Genomic DNA, 18,244 nt, shown 5'->3' on the forward strand with positions numbered 1-18,244 from the left:
AAAAGAACACTGACGCCGGATGCAGCGGTCTATCAGCGTCTAAGTTGGCAACAACCGCTCACAAACACGTTCAAATATTTCTTCTGGAAGATCCTAATTGCTGTGATGAAACAACATTTTTTCATTATTCATTATATTACTATGAAAACTACTTTTACAGAAGCTACGCGAGTTCTGGTCTCTCGTGTGAACATCTGTTGAAGCAGGAAAAGAAAAGTGGAATTCGCAGGGAATAAGTCGCAGCTGTGCATCCGTCCCTCGAAACAAAAAAGCGACAATGTTCAATATTTGATTAACGCAAAGCAGTAATTTCTAACGCGGATGCGATGGCGCTGATGGAGCTGCATCAGATGACCACTCCACCGAGGTCGTGACCGTCTCGTTGGTTCGCGGGTTGCGGCCCGTCAAGACAATCTCAGTGGCGCCAAATTTGAGTTCACCCTGTCGTACAGCACGCGAAAACGTCAACATGCGGAAATAATTCACGTCGCCAAGGATTGTCACCTCGCTCGGAATAAATAAACCCGGACACCACCATGACACTACATAGCAAATAATGGCACGCAAAACGGTTTTCGGTATTCATAAAAGGGACGGTTATTACAGCGTAGTTACGAAAGCTGCAACATTAGCAACGTATTATTGAAGTAATAGTCCGTTCAAGGCGAATAGAAAATAAGAAGCCGCACTTTTAAGCCGAAAAAAAATACGTAGCAACCTAACTACCTACCTACCTACCTACCTACCCACCTACCTACCTACCTACCTGCTTACCCATCCACCTACCCATCCACCTAGCCTATCACGTACCTGCACGATGTAACCCCAGCTGCCCACACGCCGTACTTCCTCGCACTGCTCCCAGCCCATTGGGAGCTTCAATACAGCCCTACCCAAGTGCCGCATGCCCGGCTCCTTCAAGTACGACGCGTCACGGGAATGTGTGCCGTACAGTTCGAAGAATATGCTGTCCTGCGACCTGCAGCAGCAGCGGCAATAACCGCCTCACATTGTCGTTTGCTTTATATCCCTAGGGTATAATTTTATAATTATTATGATTATATAATTTATCATTATAAAGATGCGTAACAACAACAGCAACAACAACGACACTTTTTACATAACACACACACACACACGCACACACACGGAAATCCTGTTATGCCCCACGGCGACGGCCTGTGCGCGGCCCGCGCTAAACACCGTGTTTGGTGTACGAGAAAGTAGCACGTATACATGCAGCTAGTGTATGACCAACAGCCGTACGAGTGTCATACGAGCTTGCACGTACGAGTCCCGTACGAGCTTGCACACGTACGTACTTTTGCAGGGGAGCGAAATAGCGCTCGACGACCTCTTCTGGCTCCACTACTTGGCCTCGAAGCACGAAGGGTGCAAACACGTCATCTAAGAAACATCGTCAGGCCAGCAGCGGCGACATGATGCGGAATTTGCAGGTGGAGACAGGAGGCGGACAGGCAGAAACAGGCGGCAAGCAATAAGGTCGGGAATGATGCTCAGGTGGGTAGGCAGGTAGGTTGTATGTATGTGTGTATGTATGTAGGCAGATAGGAAGTTTTATTGGTTTTTATTAGGTTTGTGGAGAAGGTGGGTGAGACAAAGGCATGGGCTACGTGTGTTGTGAAGTAGTACGGCACAACACCGTTGCATGCGGGTGTTTGGATTCGGAGTTTTGGCGGACACGTGACCACTTACTTACCCTTACCAATCCGTACCCATGGCCGAGCGCATGCACGCCAGATATACATGCGTTAATACCAACCGGTTGCTAGGTACTGTCTGGACGTTATTCGCTTGATAACCCAAGTTTACGGTGTCAATCTGAAAGATATTTTTTTCTTATTGGCTTTAGCATCTTTTGTCGTCTATTATTAGCCAACCTGACCCGATAGTTCACCTATCGCCACCTATCTCGATTACAGCCACCTATCTATCGCCTAAAGCCGGTGCGACTTGCAGCCGAAGGCTTTAGTTAGCAACCTTTTACCGTCTAATTAATAGACAACATTATTTAGATGCACGATTTCCAGCCTTCTTTATATACAGAATTTGATGCTCAATAAGTCGTTACATGTACACGTGGTTTCGTACTGATTACGGATCGTGATCGTTATCGTGAGCGTTTAGCTCTATGTCAGCTCTAGTGTTGTCAACGGCTGATTTGGGCATTCGACTGCATGCTGGCCTCATGAGGCAGTAGTTCCTTTCCCGACATACATACGTAGGGAAGAGGTACGCGAACTGACTGTGTGTGTCTGACTGGTAAGGCTAAGCCAGTACGATAAGGCAAGCCAACTGATTTTTTTAAAACTGCTCACCGGCGAAATAGGACCCATCCTCGGTGTTGTGCGCCTGGTTTTGGTTGGCCGAAAAAAGCGGCGAGAAGGGAAAGGTTTTGGGAACTCATGTGTCTTGACATGGCCGATAACGTTCAGTCTTAACGTTCAGCATGTCGCATATGTACATGAATTTTATAATGTCCCCTTGACAAAAAAAGGGCGAAGGGAAATAAAGCGATGTATGTGTTCGAGAAGAAAACAGTTCCACCATCGAGCCATCGAGGTCACAGAGTCACATGTGTCACACGACACTTTCAAAACACCTGCACCGCAACAAAAATATCAGTTCGGATCCTCGAGGTCAGGCCGTGTAGTGTACGAACACAATACACACACAAATACACATTCTCGTACACGCACGCGCACCTTCTCCGGGTAGCCCCGAGCTGCCCGACTGGCCTCGTGCGCCTCTGACCACGGAGCTGTAGCAGCTATACCGTAACTCAGCCGTACGGCACGTGCTGAAACGCTGGAGGGATCCCGTCCGTACAGTACGGCACCTGCGTAGATAAATGCAAGCGCACGGCCGGCGGCGAGGGCAGCAACAATATTTCCAGATAATATTTTTCGAGTTAAGCGATTCTCACAGGCAAGCTTATGCTGCAAATTTCCTGGCTTCTCCTTCTCATGGAAGTTCAACGTTTCTCTCAAGTTCCGTTAAAAAGTTAGTTTGTGATTTCACGTTGCGCTGCCTTGCTTCTGCCAGCCGTACAGGTTCAAGGGAGGCATCCCGACGTTTTAATGCGCCGTTACATCATTAGTGTACGGAACTCTTATACTACCCAAGTACAGCCTATATGCGTGCGCACGTCCTCTCAAACCTCTACGTGCGCATGTCCATGCCATGCCAATACACCACCACCTCGGCAAGGAGATCTACACAAATTCGCACATACATACGCACATACCTTCCTACCTTCTACCGCTGGTACGGAGGAGCCTACCTACCTACCTACCCACGCACCTCCCGCACCCGTACGGCACACCCCTTCCGGGAGAATCTAGGTAGAGATAATTAAGATTTAATGATATTATAGATTTTTATTGTTGTTATATTAAAATATATTTATTTATAGGCTACCGCCCATCATAAGAAGGGATTTCTTCCGTGCCTTTTTCCCCCCTGCATTGATCGGCGCCAATCGCACCACCACTTTTAGCAGTAGGTAATAGCAGTAAGTAATGGCAGTGGCAGTAGCAGTGGCAGTAGCAGTAGCAGTGGCAGTAGCAGTGGCAGTGGCAGTGGCAGTGGCAGTAGCAGTGGCAGTGGCAGTGGCAGTGGCAGTAGCAGTGGCAGTAGCAGTGGCGGCAGCAGTGGCAGTAGCAGTGGCAGTGGCAGTAGCAGTGGCAGTAGCAGTGGCAGTAGCAGTAGCAGTGGCGGCAGCAGTGGCAGTAGCAGTGGCCAACGCACCGCACCTGTGAGCACGGCAGCCGCGGGATCCTTCGGCAGCAGCAACGGCAGCGATGGCTCCTCTGGCGGCGGCGCCGCCGCCGCCGCCGCCGCCGCCGTTGTTGTTGTTGTTGTTGTTGTTGTTGGTGGTGGTGGTGGTGGTGGTGGTGGTGGTGGTGGTCTTGGTGACCCTGGATAGTCCAGCACCTCCGAAGCGACCTCGGCCCGCACACGGCGTTGCAGGTACGGCGAGTCAGCGAAGCCTCCCGCCAGGAGTACCTTCGCACGCCAGACGTACGTACATACGCACGACAACCGCCCCAGCAGCAACAGCAGCCGCAGCAAAATCAAATCAATCGCAACCAGTAAAGCAACAACAAGCATACTTGATAATATCAAACGTTTATTCATCTCCAACGACTCAAGAGGTTGAGGTTTAGGGCGAGATTGGGGTTTGGTGTGAAGGAGCGGTGGTCAAATCGGCATTAAGCCGTCGTTCGGGGCTCACCTTCGTCGGGGGAAGACCGTTGCCGCGGCCCTCCTCCGCCACCCTCTTAGCCAGCCCCACGATCACGTCCACCACCGGACCGAATACGGACTGCTCAAGGAGGGCACCCGGCAGTACGAGCGCCGGAGGTACGGCAGAAGGCAGCAGCCACGGCAGACGCGTCCGCTGCCCCTGCACGCGACCAGGATTATTGACACCACCGGGGCCCACCAGGGTCACCAGGTCCGTCAGTGGCAGTAGTGGTAGTGGTAAGAGGTATAGAGGTATAGAGGTAGGGGTATAGAGGTAGAGGTGTAGAGGTAGGAGTAGCGGCATGGATAGATGACGGCGACAGCGACAGCGGCGGCGTCGGCGTCGGCAGCGGCGACGACGACGAGGAGGAGGGGGGGGGAGGAGAGGGGAGGGATGTCGCGTGGTTGTGGTGCCGCCTGGTGGCCTGATGTGGTCATCATCTTCGTTGTCCTCCTGACGCTGTGGCAGAAGCAGGGCCCTTTGCGATCCAGCTGCTGTACACGTACGGCAATCGTGCGGCAGTAGCGGCTAGCCGCCGTCAAAAAGACGAACATGGGTGACGTGTTCCACCTCGACGTGCAAAGGGGAGATGTACGGTGTACGGCAAGAATAAGGACTCCCTTTCATATTGCGTTGGTTTACATGGCCCTGAACGGACCGGACGCAACGAAGGTGAAGCAATAACGTTGCACTTGAATTTGCATGTCCCTGTTGACCTTGTGAGGTGAGTTAGGCTCTTAGGTACTACACCACTAGCCCGCGAGAACGCAACAGCTCCCCCCCCCCTTCCGTCCCACCATTCCTCAGGCCCTCATGTCCCCTACCCATTACCCATGCCCCTCTCGCCAACATCACTCACCTGGCGCGCTTGCGCTGGCAACAAATCTACAAGGCTCTGTGGTAACCGCAATAAAATGTCGTACTTGCCGTACATGTCATGCGGATCGTACTGCATGTCGGCTCCAAGTAGAGGTTGTACGACCCATTCGAGGCTGTCGTCATTGGGGTAACCGTCACCGTCATCCGCAGCGTCATGGATGTACGACGTCCCCTCCGTCTCCGCGGCCGTTTCGGGCGTCTCGTTCACGACCGTTTCGGGCGGCCCCGCGTCCCCATCGTCTTCCAGCGCCCCCTCTCCATCAGCCTCCGCGCCGCTACTGCCACGAACTTCGGCGCTTGTCGGCCGCCTCGCCGCCACTGCCGCTACAGCCGCAGACATCGCCGCCGGGCGGAGGAGGTCGGGCATCGGCGGCGGCGGCACTCCTAGGAAGGAGCGTTTTGCCTGCTCCCATCTGCAAGTGCCGTTTTACAAGGGTGGACGACAGCAATCTAAAGGTTGGGGTATGCCAGGATCAGGATCCAGATCTAGATCTAGAGGATGGATCCTAAAACATTATATCCAGGAAGGCATATTCCCGGAGATCCACTCACGTGTCACGCAGGTGGGTCCAATCCGCTGGGTGTTGCTCGACCCAGCTGTCCCAGGCGTCCGCACCCACCATCGCCGCACTCCGCAACACGGCCCATAGCGCGTCATCCACGAAACAGCCTCCCGCCAGAGCGCCTGCTGGCGTGAAAGCGGCAACGGGGATGAGGAAGAGGAGATAGAGGAGATAGAGGAAGAGGAGGAGGAGGAGGACGGGATTGTCATATTCTAAAAGTGCACGTGTCCTAGAAGGTGTTGTAAAACGCAAAACCCTAATTAAAAAAATACCGTCAGCCAGTTTCATTTTCATTCATAAAGGAGAATAATAAAAAAGGAAAGGAAAGAAAAAAGAAAGGAAAGGAATGACAGACCCGTAAAAGAGAAGTGACTTGAAAGATTTACCGTCGCCCACAGCCGCTTCTCGCAGCCGCACCCGGCCCCCGGTACTCGCAGGAGAGGTCCCGCCAGCGGTACTGGGCGGTACGGAAACTGTCTCCGCCGCCGCCGCCGCCGCCGCTGCAGCAGCGGCTGGCGCTTGCGGGGCCCCGGGCGCTTGCGGGGCCCCAGGCATTACGACTCGGTGCAACGTCACATCTGCCGTACCTCCGCCACAGTCCAACACCAGCAGTACATCGCCGCCGGTCAAACAAGGGGAGGATGAAGGCGACGATGCCGCCGCCGCCGTCGCCGCCGTTGCTTCCGTTGTCTGGTGGCTACTGACTTGCGGCTGCTGCTGCCAAGCACATGACCCGGCGGGGGACCCGGGTACGGCAGGTACGGCATCCGTCGCCGCCGCTGCCATTGTCGCGGAGAGGGCCGCCGCCTCAGGTTCGAGCGTCAGCAGCAAAGACGAGGCGTTAGTCGTACGGAAGTACCCTGCGTCGTATACATACGCACACACGCCTCCGCACGTCACAAGCCCTTGCAGAGAAAACCAACGAGGAATGTACTGCACGGACGTACAATTACAGCATACGACACCTATACACGTTAGGAGCCGCGAAATGCCGCGGATCCCTCGGGGTTCTACAACTGATCTCACATTCCGCTATATATACAAATATATACATCATTATATATACATACATATATACATATGTATATGTATTGTTGGAAAGTGACCGACACTTATATGTAACCCTACAGCCCACCCACCGTCGCGGCACTGACCTGCTCGTTGCGCTGCCTGGCGCATCTTATCTTTTGCGGCGTCACTCCACATGGCCGGAATGGTCAGGCACCAAACTACTTGGTCGGGGTGAAAGCCACCGCGACACAGACGTTGCCCCATCAGGTGGTTTAGAATGTACCTGTACGACGTACGAACATATAGATGTGCAGATATCCGTACATGCAAATATCCGCACATCCAGGGTGAAAGGTAAATGGAATTAGGAACTTATTTGTGTGTGTGTGGGGGGGGGGGGGGAATATGGACTGTGTGGGTTATATACGGTGGTGGTAACCGTCGAGAGAAGGGATGAGGCATGGGTGATGCACTTTCGCTCGCCGTACATTCCACGGCATGATTAACGTGGTGCTAAAGTGATGCGGCACATACACCGATACACTACAACATCGAACAGAGCTCTACAGCACTACAGAACGGACGCGTCATCTTCATGACGCAGATGTCGCCATTCTCTCGCCTGAACTCATCCAGCCATTAACCGTCCAACTAACCGTCCAACTAACTTGGAAGTCCACAAAAGGACGCGGTTGGCCCCCAACGCGCGCACCTGCGTACGGCAGCTAGGAAGTCCGTCACGACATGTACGGCAGTCAAACCAGGTGGCAGCGATGCACGCAGCGCCGACCGCAGCCTGTGGGGGGAATGGCCCAGCGCCGCCGCCGCCGCTGCCGGATCCGGATCCGCTGCCGTACAGCTGCTGCCGCCGCCGTGGCAGCCGTCGGGATCGCCGTCAGCATCACCACCATTAAGGTCCCTGTCGCCGCCGCTGTAGCTACTGCTGATTCCGGATTCAGAATCCTCCAGCAGTAGCAGCTTAAAACCCGTCAGATAGCTGTAGCCGCCCTCCGCCCGCTCCACACGGCTCATGGATGCCCAACGGCGCCACGCGGTCCAGCCCCAGGCCTCCTAGACAGGTACGTACATACATACATACATACATACATACATACATATATATATATATCGGCAGGCGGCTGGCAGAGGTTAAGGCCTGACTTCTGCTCCCAGTTGACCCAGTCGACCCGGGTTCAAATCCGCCTGCCGGCTCCTCGGGTGTTTGAGGAGTGATGAAATGGGAGGTGGCCCCCCATCTTATGGACGGTGTAGGACGTGATAATATCAACTTGCGAGCTGACCAGGAACTAAGTTGATGCGCCGTTGATCCGCTAGATTTGGTTGGATGCTGGTGGTGAGTTGCCGAACTCAACGAATACATTCTGAAGTCGGATGGGGTGACGGATTAGGGTGCCCCTCTAGCAGGGGAGAGCAGGGACTGCCCCGGGAAAGGGGGCCGCTGGCGAAGTTAACCACCCTGTAACAACATACATACATACATACATACGCACAAAGGCTTATCATGCATAGACACAAAAGCATGCTTTCACATTTGTAAGTACACAAAAAAGTTGCCGTACGTCGCACTCATGTGTTGTTGTTTCCGTTGGTTCCTGATTCGCTCAGTATTGTCGTACACGCCGCCTTGCACATTTTTTTCTTCTGTGCCTTTTTCCTGAAAGCCGGCCATTAGTTCCCCTTGAGACGTATAGACATACATATATACATACACACATGCATGCGTATATAAAATGACCCGTACATTTAGCACATCAATGTACGTCTGTATGCACGTACACACGCACCAAGTGCCTGCCTCTGTATAAAACGGCGGTCCGAGTTTTGGGGTCCGCAGTTGGCTGTTCGGGCCAGGAAAGATGCAGACGGACCCGCGGGTCGGTCCTAGAGCCACCTCCCCCGCTTTGGAGCTCGCAATACGCAAACCCAGTGGCATAGGTTCCGAAGTCTAAGCCCACGGCGATGTTGGGGTGAGGAGGGGTGATTGCGTAGGATACTGCGGATTCTGATGCCGGTGATGGCGGTGATGGCGGTGGCTGCGGCGGGGGAAAATGCCAGGAATCCGTGGAGACGGCGTCCTCCATGACCTGCCCGGGAAGTGACATTGCAAGGTCGAGGCGGAGGCACAGATGAAGAGGAAGACGAACGAGATATTGGGAACCGGATTTCACAATGAATGGCGCCGCGCGCATTTTTTCTGGGATGTTCCTGTTAACCATGTAGCAGTAGTAGCAGCAGTAACAGCAATAGCGGCGATAGCAAGCATTGGCAGTAGCAGTAGCAGTAGCAGCAGCAGGAATAGCAGCAGCAGGAATAGCAGCAGCACCACCGAGGACGAAGCTGCCATAACCGGCAGACGATAATAACCAGACCCCTGACCTGCACTCGCGCACATATTCCTAATAAAAATTAGTTAATCGAACAGATCAAGCTCACCATAAAAATCTGTTTTATAGTTGATATTATTTACGCTATGCGTTTGTGTGTTTATTATTTATGTATGTGTAGTAATAGGCTATATACGGAGAGCTGGGCGCGCTTAGATAGCCAGAGCTGCACCGTTGGCCGTGCTGCTGCGTTTTCTTGACGCACCCTCGGTGTTGGGTTCTACACTTTAAAGGGCCGTCCTGCAGATTTATCTATCTGTCTGATAGAGAAAGATACCGCGCACCAGTTTCCGTTTTAGCTGGTCTGAAGAACTGATATTCAAAGTGAAAGTGTGCTACCGGCTGTGCAGCCGCGACAGCTAAATAAAAAAACACGGCTTGCTTTACAAAAAAACGTCTTCACGGGTTCAGCAGCGCTGTTGGTTGCAGCGCGACGGGACCTTGTCCAACTGTCCATTGTCTGTCCTTGTAATCCAAGGTTCATTTCTCCATCCTGTTCAACTCTCAATCCTTGCCTCCGTGGATCATTTATCCATCAGCGAAGTGGTAGCGGTGAACAGGATTTGTCCAGAAAAAAATGCTCCAGCCGAGGTCCAATCATAAAAAAAGTTTTTATGTCTGGTCTGGGTTGACACTACTGCAATTAGCGGTTTAAGGTCCTGGGTTCGATTCCTGGGGAGACCCCCGAATTAGTCGGGAGCGCGAGATTATGGCTAGCTGCTGAGATGTGGAGTTGAGGTCACAGTTGATGGACCAGATTCGCACGCTGGATTGGTGGCGATTGCCGAACCCTTCGTCTCTTCGGGTGTTCGGGTGAATGGATGAGGAGGGGACCCTGAAGGCTGGATCCGCCGCCTTGGACTTACAGTTCGTATGGCGAAGTACAGTGTGGTAGTGGTGGATAGTGCTAAGGTGATAAATGATCTAGAACTGACAATGTGATAAAGCGGCCCAGAAGCCTCCCACTCTGTAACATTACATTACAAAAAAAAATAAAAAAAGTTTTTGTTTTAGTGAAGCCCGCTCGAAACGGTCGTCAACGGCGTAAGGATAAGAAGTAAGGTTTTGGTTTTTTAATAAGCATGATTTGCAAGTAGTGAATGACCACTGTTGTGTGCTCTGCGGCGCATCTACAGGAAGTATCAGCTGCAGCATCATCAGATACACCGCTACTCACAGTTAGTCTCTAGTGCAGTCATGCACGGCCCGCTAGCACGCTGGCTCTACTCTTCGTAAGCCTGGAGCCCACTGTAACAACCACACCATTACTTACAACAACAAGGTCCTCTTTTACAACAACAACAACGACGTCCTCGGTGCGTGCGGTGTTCGGTTTGAAGACCTCGCAACTCGCACACCACTTCCCAGCACACCCCGCCAACTCACCAACAAGCGGCCACACAACAGCGACGGTTGGTAGAAGTACAGTTCTTTCACATCCGAATGTTCGGCCCGCCCACCACCACACACACATACATACACTCATTGTGACTACCATTTCCACATCCAACCTGCCGACGTCCCCCACAGGCAGCATTCCGAACGCTCGCTTAACCTATCATGATAATCAAACAACAATAAAAAACAAAAATAAAATAACGAGCGTAAGAATGAACATGTGCACCAAATAGGGAGACGTAACTGCCTATAAGCAGGGCGACGCGATTTTTGAGACGGAACATGTGCTCATTGCACCCACACAGGGCGGCCATGCTCGTATCTTGACGTAAGCGACTTTCTCTTCTTGCGCGGCTGTACGGCAAGGGAATCATCGCATGTACGGCCAACAATACACACATTCACACACGGCCAAAGCCTATTGTCTTGTCATTCAGGCAGCAGCAACAGCAACTCTGCCACCATCACTATGACGAATCGTAACAGTGATCTGAGGACTTTGGTCGTAGTACTGTCGTTGGCCGCATCCGCCTTTTCCCCTCTCCCCCCTTTCCTTCCCTCTCATCATTATCATCTTCGTCTTCATCATCATCGTCATCGTTATCATCGTCATCGTCGTCATCGTGTTTTTTGTCTTAAATGCGCAGCAAGACGTTCCGAACCCACCTTTCCCGCGTTGCCAAACCCCCCACCCGCCACCCCCAGAACTCCACTTCCCCCTCCCCCTCCCCCTCCACCGCCAACATAGCCGTTACCGTTACCGTTACCGTTACCGTTGCCACCTGGCCCTAATGCCCCTACAAGCGCCGGAAGCGATGAGGAAACTCTCGGGCTTGTGGGGGAGTACGGATCTTGTACGGGAGCGCTCATGGGCAGTAACCCGCCACCGCCGCCACCGCCGCCTCGATGGTGGTGATGTTGGTGAGGATCGCCGCCCGCCGCTCGGTCCCGAAGGGCCCTATGTACGGCATGACAAATGGGACGAGGAGGAATCTGAGAGAAAAGACGATGGGCGGGAGACTGTATGCATGCATGCATGTGTGTATATGCTATTGTGTGTGTATGCGTTGGATTGCCTGACGGGTTTTACCGCCACTACAGGGCCCCATTCCAAAGTCCATGCTCCTCCTCCTGCTCCTGTTTTGCTGCTGTTGCTGCTGCTGCTGCTGTTGCTGCTGTTGCTGCTGCTGTTGCTGCTGCTGCTAATTCCTGGACCCTTCGCCGCCTTCCCCACCAAAGGTCATTACCTCCCCCCCCTCCCTACCGGCAGCCTTTCAGTATCAGCAATTCAGCCTTCTCTCCTGGCCAGCAACTTTACGCCACTTTTACGTCAGCACTATTTTACTCGCCGCCTTCACTACTATTTTTACACCTACTACTTTACGGATTGGCTATACTATTCAGCTTTTTATTTCTGGCGGCTTAGGTAGGTAGGAGTTCCAACATCTACGTCACTTCGTCATCCCGAGGTTACAGTCGTCACAGTCGCCACGGACGCCTTTCGGTCAGTTTTTACGTTTGCTACTATCTTGCCCTGGCAGCAGCTTCAATCGCGTGTGGTTCGTCTTTCCCCCCTCCCCCCTCCCCCGTCCCACTCCCCCCTCCCGCTCATCTCCCCCCTTGCTCTCACTTCCTCAGCGCCTCCAGCTCCTCGTGTACGGTAGCCACTCGAGCCCGAGGAGGGAGGCGGGTGAACAACGCCGCAGCATCCTCGGTGCCCTGCACACGCAGCACATGTTGGGGCAGGGGTTAATCAGCCTGGGGGGTTTAGGGTTTTAGGGTTTTAGTGTGTTCACGGGGTTTTTAGTGTTGCTTCTCCCAATGTCATGCCAAAGACCATCACCGCAAAAATAACGGAAACTATTACCATTCGTACGTCAACCGGGTTTATAATCCATCCTTCCTTCCCCGCCAAAACCAAGTAAACCACCACAACAAACACACACACACACCGCAACCCCCCCACCCCACGTACCTCCCCCACACACCGCACCCTCACACACCTCCCCCACACACCTTCAGTCTGGCCACCTCGGCAGCGCTAGCATCGACCTCGCGCTGGAGCCGCTCGATGGCCTGATCAGGCAACACATCGAAACAGGACAACAACGACAACACAACAACATGAAAATACGTGTCATAGGCAGGAGAAGCTGTGAGGGCCCCAAAACATTAACCGCTATCACAGAAATATGCCCAGCAGGCCGCAATGCCAGCTGCAGCAGCCAGCTGCGGCAGTAGGGGGATCATGTAAGACGTGGGGGGATCCCCTGTGTCTTATGGACGCCTTCCCTCTTTTCCCCCACACACTTGTACGGTATTCGTAACCCACGTAATCAACAGCCACCCTCCATTCCCGGTGAGCATCTATCTCCGTCCCGTGGGTCGGTCCACTCACAATGTCAATACTCAGGTTTGCTGCAATTCGGAGGTACACACATACAGATATACAGGTTTACACATGTGCATGCCGGGACCGACACAGAAGACCCCCGGCTCCCCTCCCCCCCCGCCCCCCTTTGTTCCCCCCTTGAGGGGAGAGGGGAGAGGGGAGAGGGGAGTATCCATCTATCCCTCCCTCCCGGGTATCAGCTTCACCCGTCTGTGGTGTTCATCTTCCTATCCCCCCCCCTTTCGCCCCCCCATCGACCCCCCATCCCATTCCCCACCTTCTCCAGCTGCTTCTGCACTGCGGCCGCATCGAGGCGGGCCCGCCGCAGGTCCTCATCTTTGCTGGCCAGCTGGGCCCGCAGAGCCGCCACCAGCCCCTCAGCAGCCGCACCTGTGCGCACGTGCTCCACCTTTCCGTCACTCAGCTGCGAGCGAGCTGTCTGCGGGGTAGAGGAGGGAGAGGGGGAGGGATCCGAACAAACGAACAAACGAACGAAAATTTATAAGGTCAAACAAAGAGCAGGACAAAGCTACTCTCAGCGTAACATGGCCACGTGTACGATAATTTTCAATGTCGTATCGATGTCGTACCACAGCACGACAAAGCACATGTATGAATGAAATTTAACAAAGTATGACAGAGCACAGCAGTAGTAAATAGCAAAGCACAGCATAGTAAAGAATAGCACAATCTAACACAGGGCCAAATCGATATGTAACACACACACACACACACACATACACACACACACACACATACACACACACGCACACAATCCGTCCCTCTCCGGCCCCACCTCCAGTTCCTTAGTCAGCGAGGAGATCCGCGCCCGCGCCTCCAAGAGCTCACGCTGCCAGCCGTCCGACAGAGCTCGAGCGAGAGCCGCCTCCCGGCCCGCCTCCTCCAGTTGGGCCTATCATGTACGACATGTACGACGTCAAGGGGGAAAAGGTGGATGGGCGATGGGTACACAAAAGGTCGCCGTAGCTCATATGTTATGAGCGGAGGCCTATGCCGAGTTCGATGTCCGGTTGTCCGGAGCGTTTTGGAAATTCCGGGTCGGGAGCGTGCCGTACGCGCTTAAGACCGCGCCAAAAAGAATGGGAGGTCGCCGGTTCGATCCCGAGCAAAGTAATGTTTTATGTTTCATATTTGCATTTTTGCATATATGCATATGTGCGATATTATGTAATGTAATATGCGATATGCAGCGATATGCGATATGCAATGATATGCGATATGTATGCAACGATGTGTGTGCTATGCGATATGCAGCGTTGTGCGATATGTATGTGTATGCAGCGATATGCCATATGTATGCAGCGATATGCGATATGTATGCAGCGATATGCGATATGTATGTGTATGCAGCGATATGCGTTATGTATGCAGCGATATGCAATATGCAGCGATATGTGATATGCAGCGATATGCGATATGCAGCGATATGTGATATGCTGTGATATGCGATATGCGATATGCGATATGTGGTATGCAATATGCAATATGCATTATGCAAGGTGCAATATGTTTTAATGTTATATATATGCGATATCATATGCAAGCTTATGAGACCTGCAAGCATATGCGATCTCATATGCAAGCATATGCGATCTGCAAGCATATGTGATCTCATATGCAAGCATTTGCGATCTACAAGCATATGCGATCTGCAAGCATATGCGATCTGCAAGCATATGCCATATGCGATCTGCAAGCATATGCTATGCTATGCTATGCTATGCTGTGCTATGCTATGCTATGCTATGCTATCTGCAAGCATATGCAGTATGCAAGCATATGTGATCTGCAAGCATATGCGATGTGCAAGCATATGCGATCTGCAAGCATATGCAATGTGCAAGCATATACACTCTGCAAGCATTTGTGATCTGCAAGCGTATGCGGTGTGCAAGCATATGCGCTCTGCAAGCATATGGGATGTGCAAGCGTATGCGATCTGCAAGCATATGTGATCTGCAAGCATATGCGATCTGCAAGCATATGCGATGTGCAAGCATATGCACTCTGCAAGCATATGTGATCTGCAAGCATATGCGATGTGCAAGCATATGCAATCTGCAAGCATATGCGCTCTGCAAGCATATGGGATATGCAAGCGTATGCGATCTGCAAGCATGTGCGATGTGCAAGCATATGCGATGTGCAAGCATATGTGCTCTGCAAGCATATGTGATCCGCAAGCATATGCGATCTGCAAGCATATGCGATGTGCAAGCATATGCGTTCAGTAACAAAAACAAGAAAGCATGAAAACATGGAAACGTGAAAACCATCGCAGGACTCGAACCTGCTGTCCAGCAAGTGCTATGCTATGCTATGCTATGCTGCGCTATGCTATGATATGCTATGCTATGCTGCGCTATGCTATGCTATGCTGCGCTATGCTATGATATGATATGCTATGCTGCGCTATGTTATGCTATGCTATGCTGAGCTATGCTATGCTATGCTGCGCTGCGCTATGCTATGCTATGCTATGCTATGCGCCTCGTTGCTATGCTATGCTATATGCTATGCTATATGCTATGCTATATGCTATGCTATATGCTATGCGATATGTATGTGTATGCAGCGATATGCCATATGTATGCAGCGATATGCGATATGTATGCAGCGATATGCGATATGTATGTGTATGCAGCGATATGCGTTAAGTATGCAGCGATATGCAATATGCAGCGATATGTGATATGCAGCGATATGCGATATGCAGCGATATGTGATATGCTGTGATATGCGATATGCGATATGTGGTATGCAATATGCAATATGCATTATGCAAGGTGCAATATGTTTTAATGTTATATATATGCGATCTCATATGCAAGCTTATGAGACCTGCAAGCATATGCGATCTCATATTCAAGCATATGCAATCTGCAAGCATATGCGATCTCATATGCAAGCATTTGCGATCTACAAGCATATGCGATCTGCAAGCATATGCGATCTGCAAGCATATGCCATATGCGATCTGCAAGCATATGCCACATGCGATCTGCAAGCATATGCTATGCTATGCTATGCTATGCTATGCTGTGCTATGCTATGCTATGCTATGCTATCTGCAAGCATATGCAGTATGCAAGCATATGTGATCTGCAAGCATATGCGATGTGCAAGCATATGCAATCTGCAAGCATATGCGCTCTGCAAGCATATGGGATATGCAAGCGTATGCGATCTGCAAGCATGTGCGATGTGCAAGCATATGCAGCATAGCGCAGCGCAGCATAGCATAGCATAGCGCAGCATAGCATAGCATAACATAGCGCAGCATAGCATATCATAGCATAGCATAGAGCAGCATAGCATAGCATAGCGCAGCATAGCATAGCATACCATAGCATAGCGCAGCATAGCATAGCATAGCATAGCACTTGCTGGACAGCAGGTTCGAGTCCTGCGATGGTTTTCACGTTTCCATGTTTTCATGCTTTCTTGTTTTTGTTACTGAACGCATATGCTTGCACATCGCATATGCTTGCAGATCGCATATGCTTGCGGATCACATATGCTTGCAGAGCACATATGCTTGCACATGTGCTATGCTATGCTATGCTATGCTATGCTATGCTATGCTATGCTATGCGCCTCGTTGCTATGCTATGCTATGCTACGCTATACTATGCTATGCTATGCTATGCTATGCTATGCTATGCTATGCTATGCTATGCTATGCTATGCTACGCTATGCTACGCTATGCTACGCTATGCTATGCTATGCTATGCATTTGCCGTCCGCAAGCATATGCGATCTGCAAGCATATGCCATATGCAGCGATATGCGATATGCGATATGCGATATGCAATATGTTATGTATATGCGCATGCATCTGCATTATGCAAGCATACGCAGTCTGCAAGCATATGCGATTTGCAAGCATATGCAATCTGCAAGCATATGCCATATGCGATCTGCAAGCATATGCGATCTGCAAGCATATGCCATGTGCGATCTGCAAGCATATGCAATCTGCAAGCATATGCCATATGCGATCTGCAAGCATATGCCATTATGCGATCTGCAAGCATATGCCATTATACGATCTGCAAGCATATGCCATTATGCGATCTGCAAGCATATGCCATTATGCGATCTGCAAGCATATGCCATATGCAAGCATATGCCATATGCGATCTGCAAGCATATGCCATTATGCGATCTGCAAGCATTTGCGATCTGCAAGCATATGCCATATGCGATCTGCAAGCATATGCCATTATGCGATCTGCAAGCATATGCCATTATGCAATCTGCAAGCATATGCCATTATGCGATCTGCAAGCATATGCCATTATGCGATCTGCAAGCATATGCCATATGCGATCTGCAAGCATATGCCATATGCGATCTGCAAGCACATGCCATATGCGATCTGCAAGCATATGCCATATGCGATCTGCAAGCATATGCCATATGCGATCTGCAAGCATATGCCATATGCGATCTGCAAGCATATGCGATCTGCAAGCATATGCCATATGCGATCTGCAAGCATATGCGATCTGCAAGCATATGCCATTATGCGATCTGCAAGCATATGCGATGTGCAAGCATATGCGATCTGCAAGCATATGCGATCTGCAAGCATATGCGATCTGCAAGCATATGCGATCTGCAAGCATATGCCATTATGCGATCTGCAAGCATCTGCGATCTGCAAGCATATGCGATCTGCAAGCATATGCGATCTGCAAGCATATGCCATATGCAATCAGATGCGATCTGCAAGCACATGCCATATGCTAGCATACGCAATATGCAATATGCAAGGACATTGCAGATGCAAACATGGGCAATATGCAATATGCAAGGATATTGCATATGTGCAAGTATGCGCAATATGCAATATGCAATATGCAAGAATATTCATATGCAAGCATTTGCAATATGCACCCGGATGCACCCGAACGTGTCCGGACCCGAACGAGAGCTACGGCACCCTCGGGACCGCAGGGACCGCGCCTCGTTACTCTCCGCCTCCGCCTCCTCTCACATGCACACAGGCAGCAGCCCGGGGCAAGTATCAGGCCTCTGAGGTTCAGACACTTGTGTAACCTTGACACACAGAGAGCAGGGGATCGATACCCATGCGGGTCAGCATCCTCGGTGAGACGTGTCAACACATGTCCATGACACCGTCCTAGGGGGGCCCCCTCAGGCTTTTACGGATACAGCCCTGCACGTGTGTGTGTGTATGTGTGTGTGTGTGAGTGCGAGTGTGTGTGTATGTGTGTGAGAGTGAGTGCGCGTGTGTGTGTGCAGAGAGAACTTGTAACTTCTAACTTGTATAAACCC

General features: G+C 51.4%; 2 protein-coding genes across 2 annotated transcripts; one reads left to right on the forward strand and one right to left on the reverse strand.

The window, feature by feature from the left end:
* Positions 1-312: 312 nt before the first annotated feature.
* On the reverse strand, positions 313-9,180 carry VOLCADRAFT_91779 (uncharacterized protein; the record flags this gene model as incomplete). The annotated part of the gene is made up of 14 exons (XM_002951226.1): positions 313-441; positions 811-979; positions 1,323-1,407; positions 2,340-2,373; positions 2,727-2,860; positions 3,325-3,361; positions 4,259-4,429; positions 5,130-5,562; positions 5,702-5,834; positions 6,300-6,572; positions 6,867-7,006; positions 7,380-7,435; positions 8,700-8,828; positions 9,178-9,180. 14 exons carry the CDS (start codon positions 9,178-9,180, stop codon positions 313-315), a joined length of 1,926 nt encoding a protein of 641 aa, XP_002951272.1.
* Positions 9,181-17,009: 7,829 nt separating this feature from the next.
* Positions 17,010-17,513, forward strand: VOLCADRAFT_34271 (uncharacterized protein; the record flags this gene model as incomplete). The annotated part of the gene is made up of 1 exon (XM_002951146.1): positions 17,010-17,513. A coding segment is annotated over one exon (504 nt), but the record flags the coding sequence as incomplete, so codon positions are not given.
* Positions 17,514-18,244: the final 731 nt, after the last annotated feature.

The sequence above is a fragment of the Volvox carteri genome (assembly GCF_000143455.1).
Source record: "Volvox carteri f. nagariensis unplaced genomic scaffold VOLCAscaffold_22, whole genome shotgun sequence".
NCBI lineage: Eukaryota > Viridiplantae > Chlorophyta > Chlorophyceae > Chlamydomonadales > Volvocaceae > Volvox > Volvox carteri.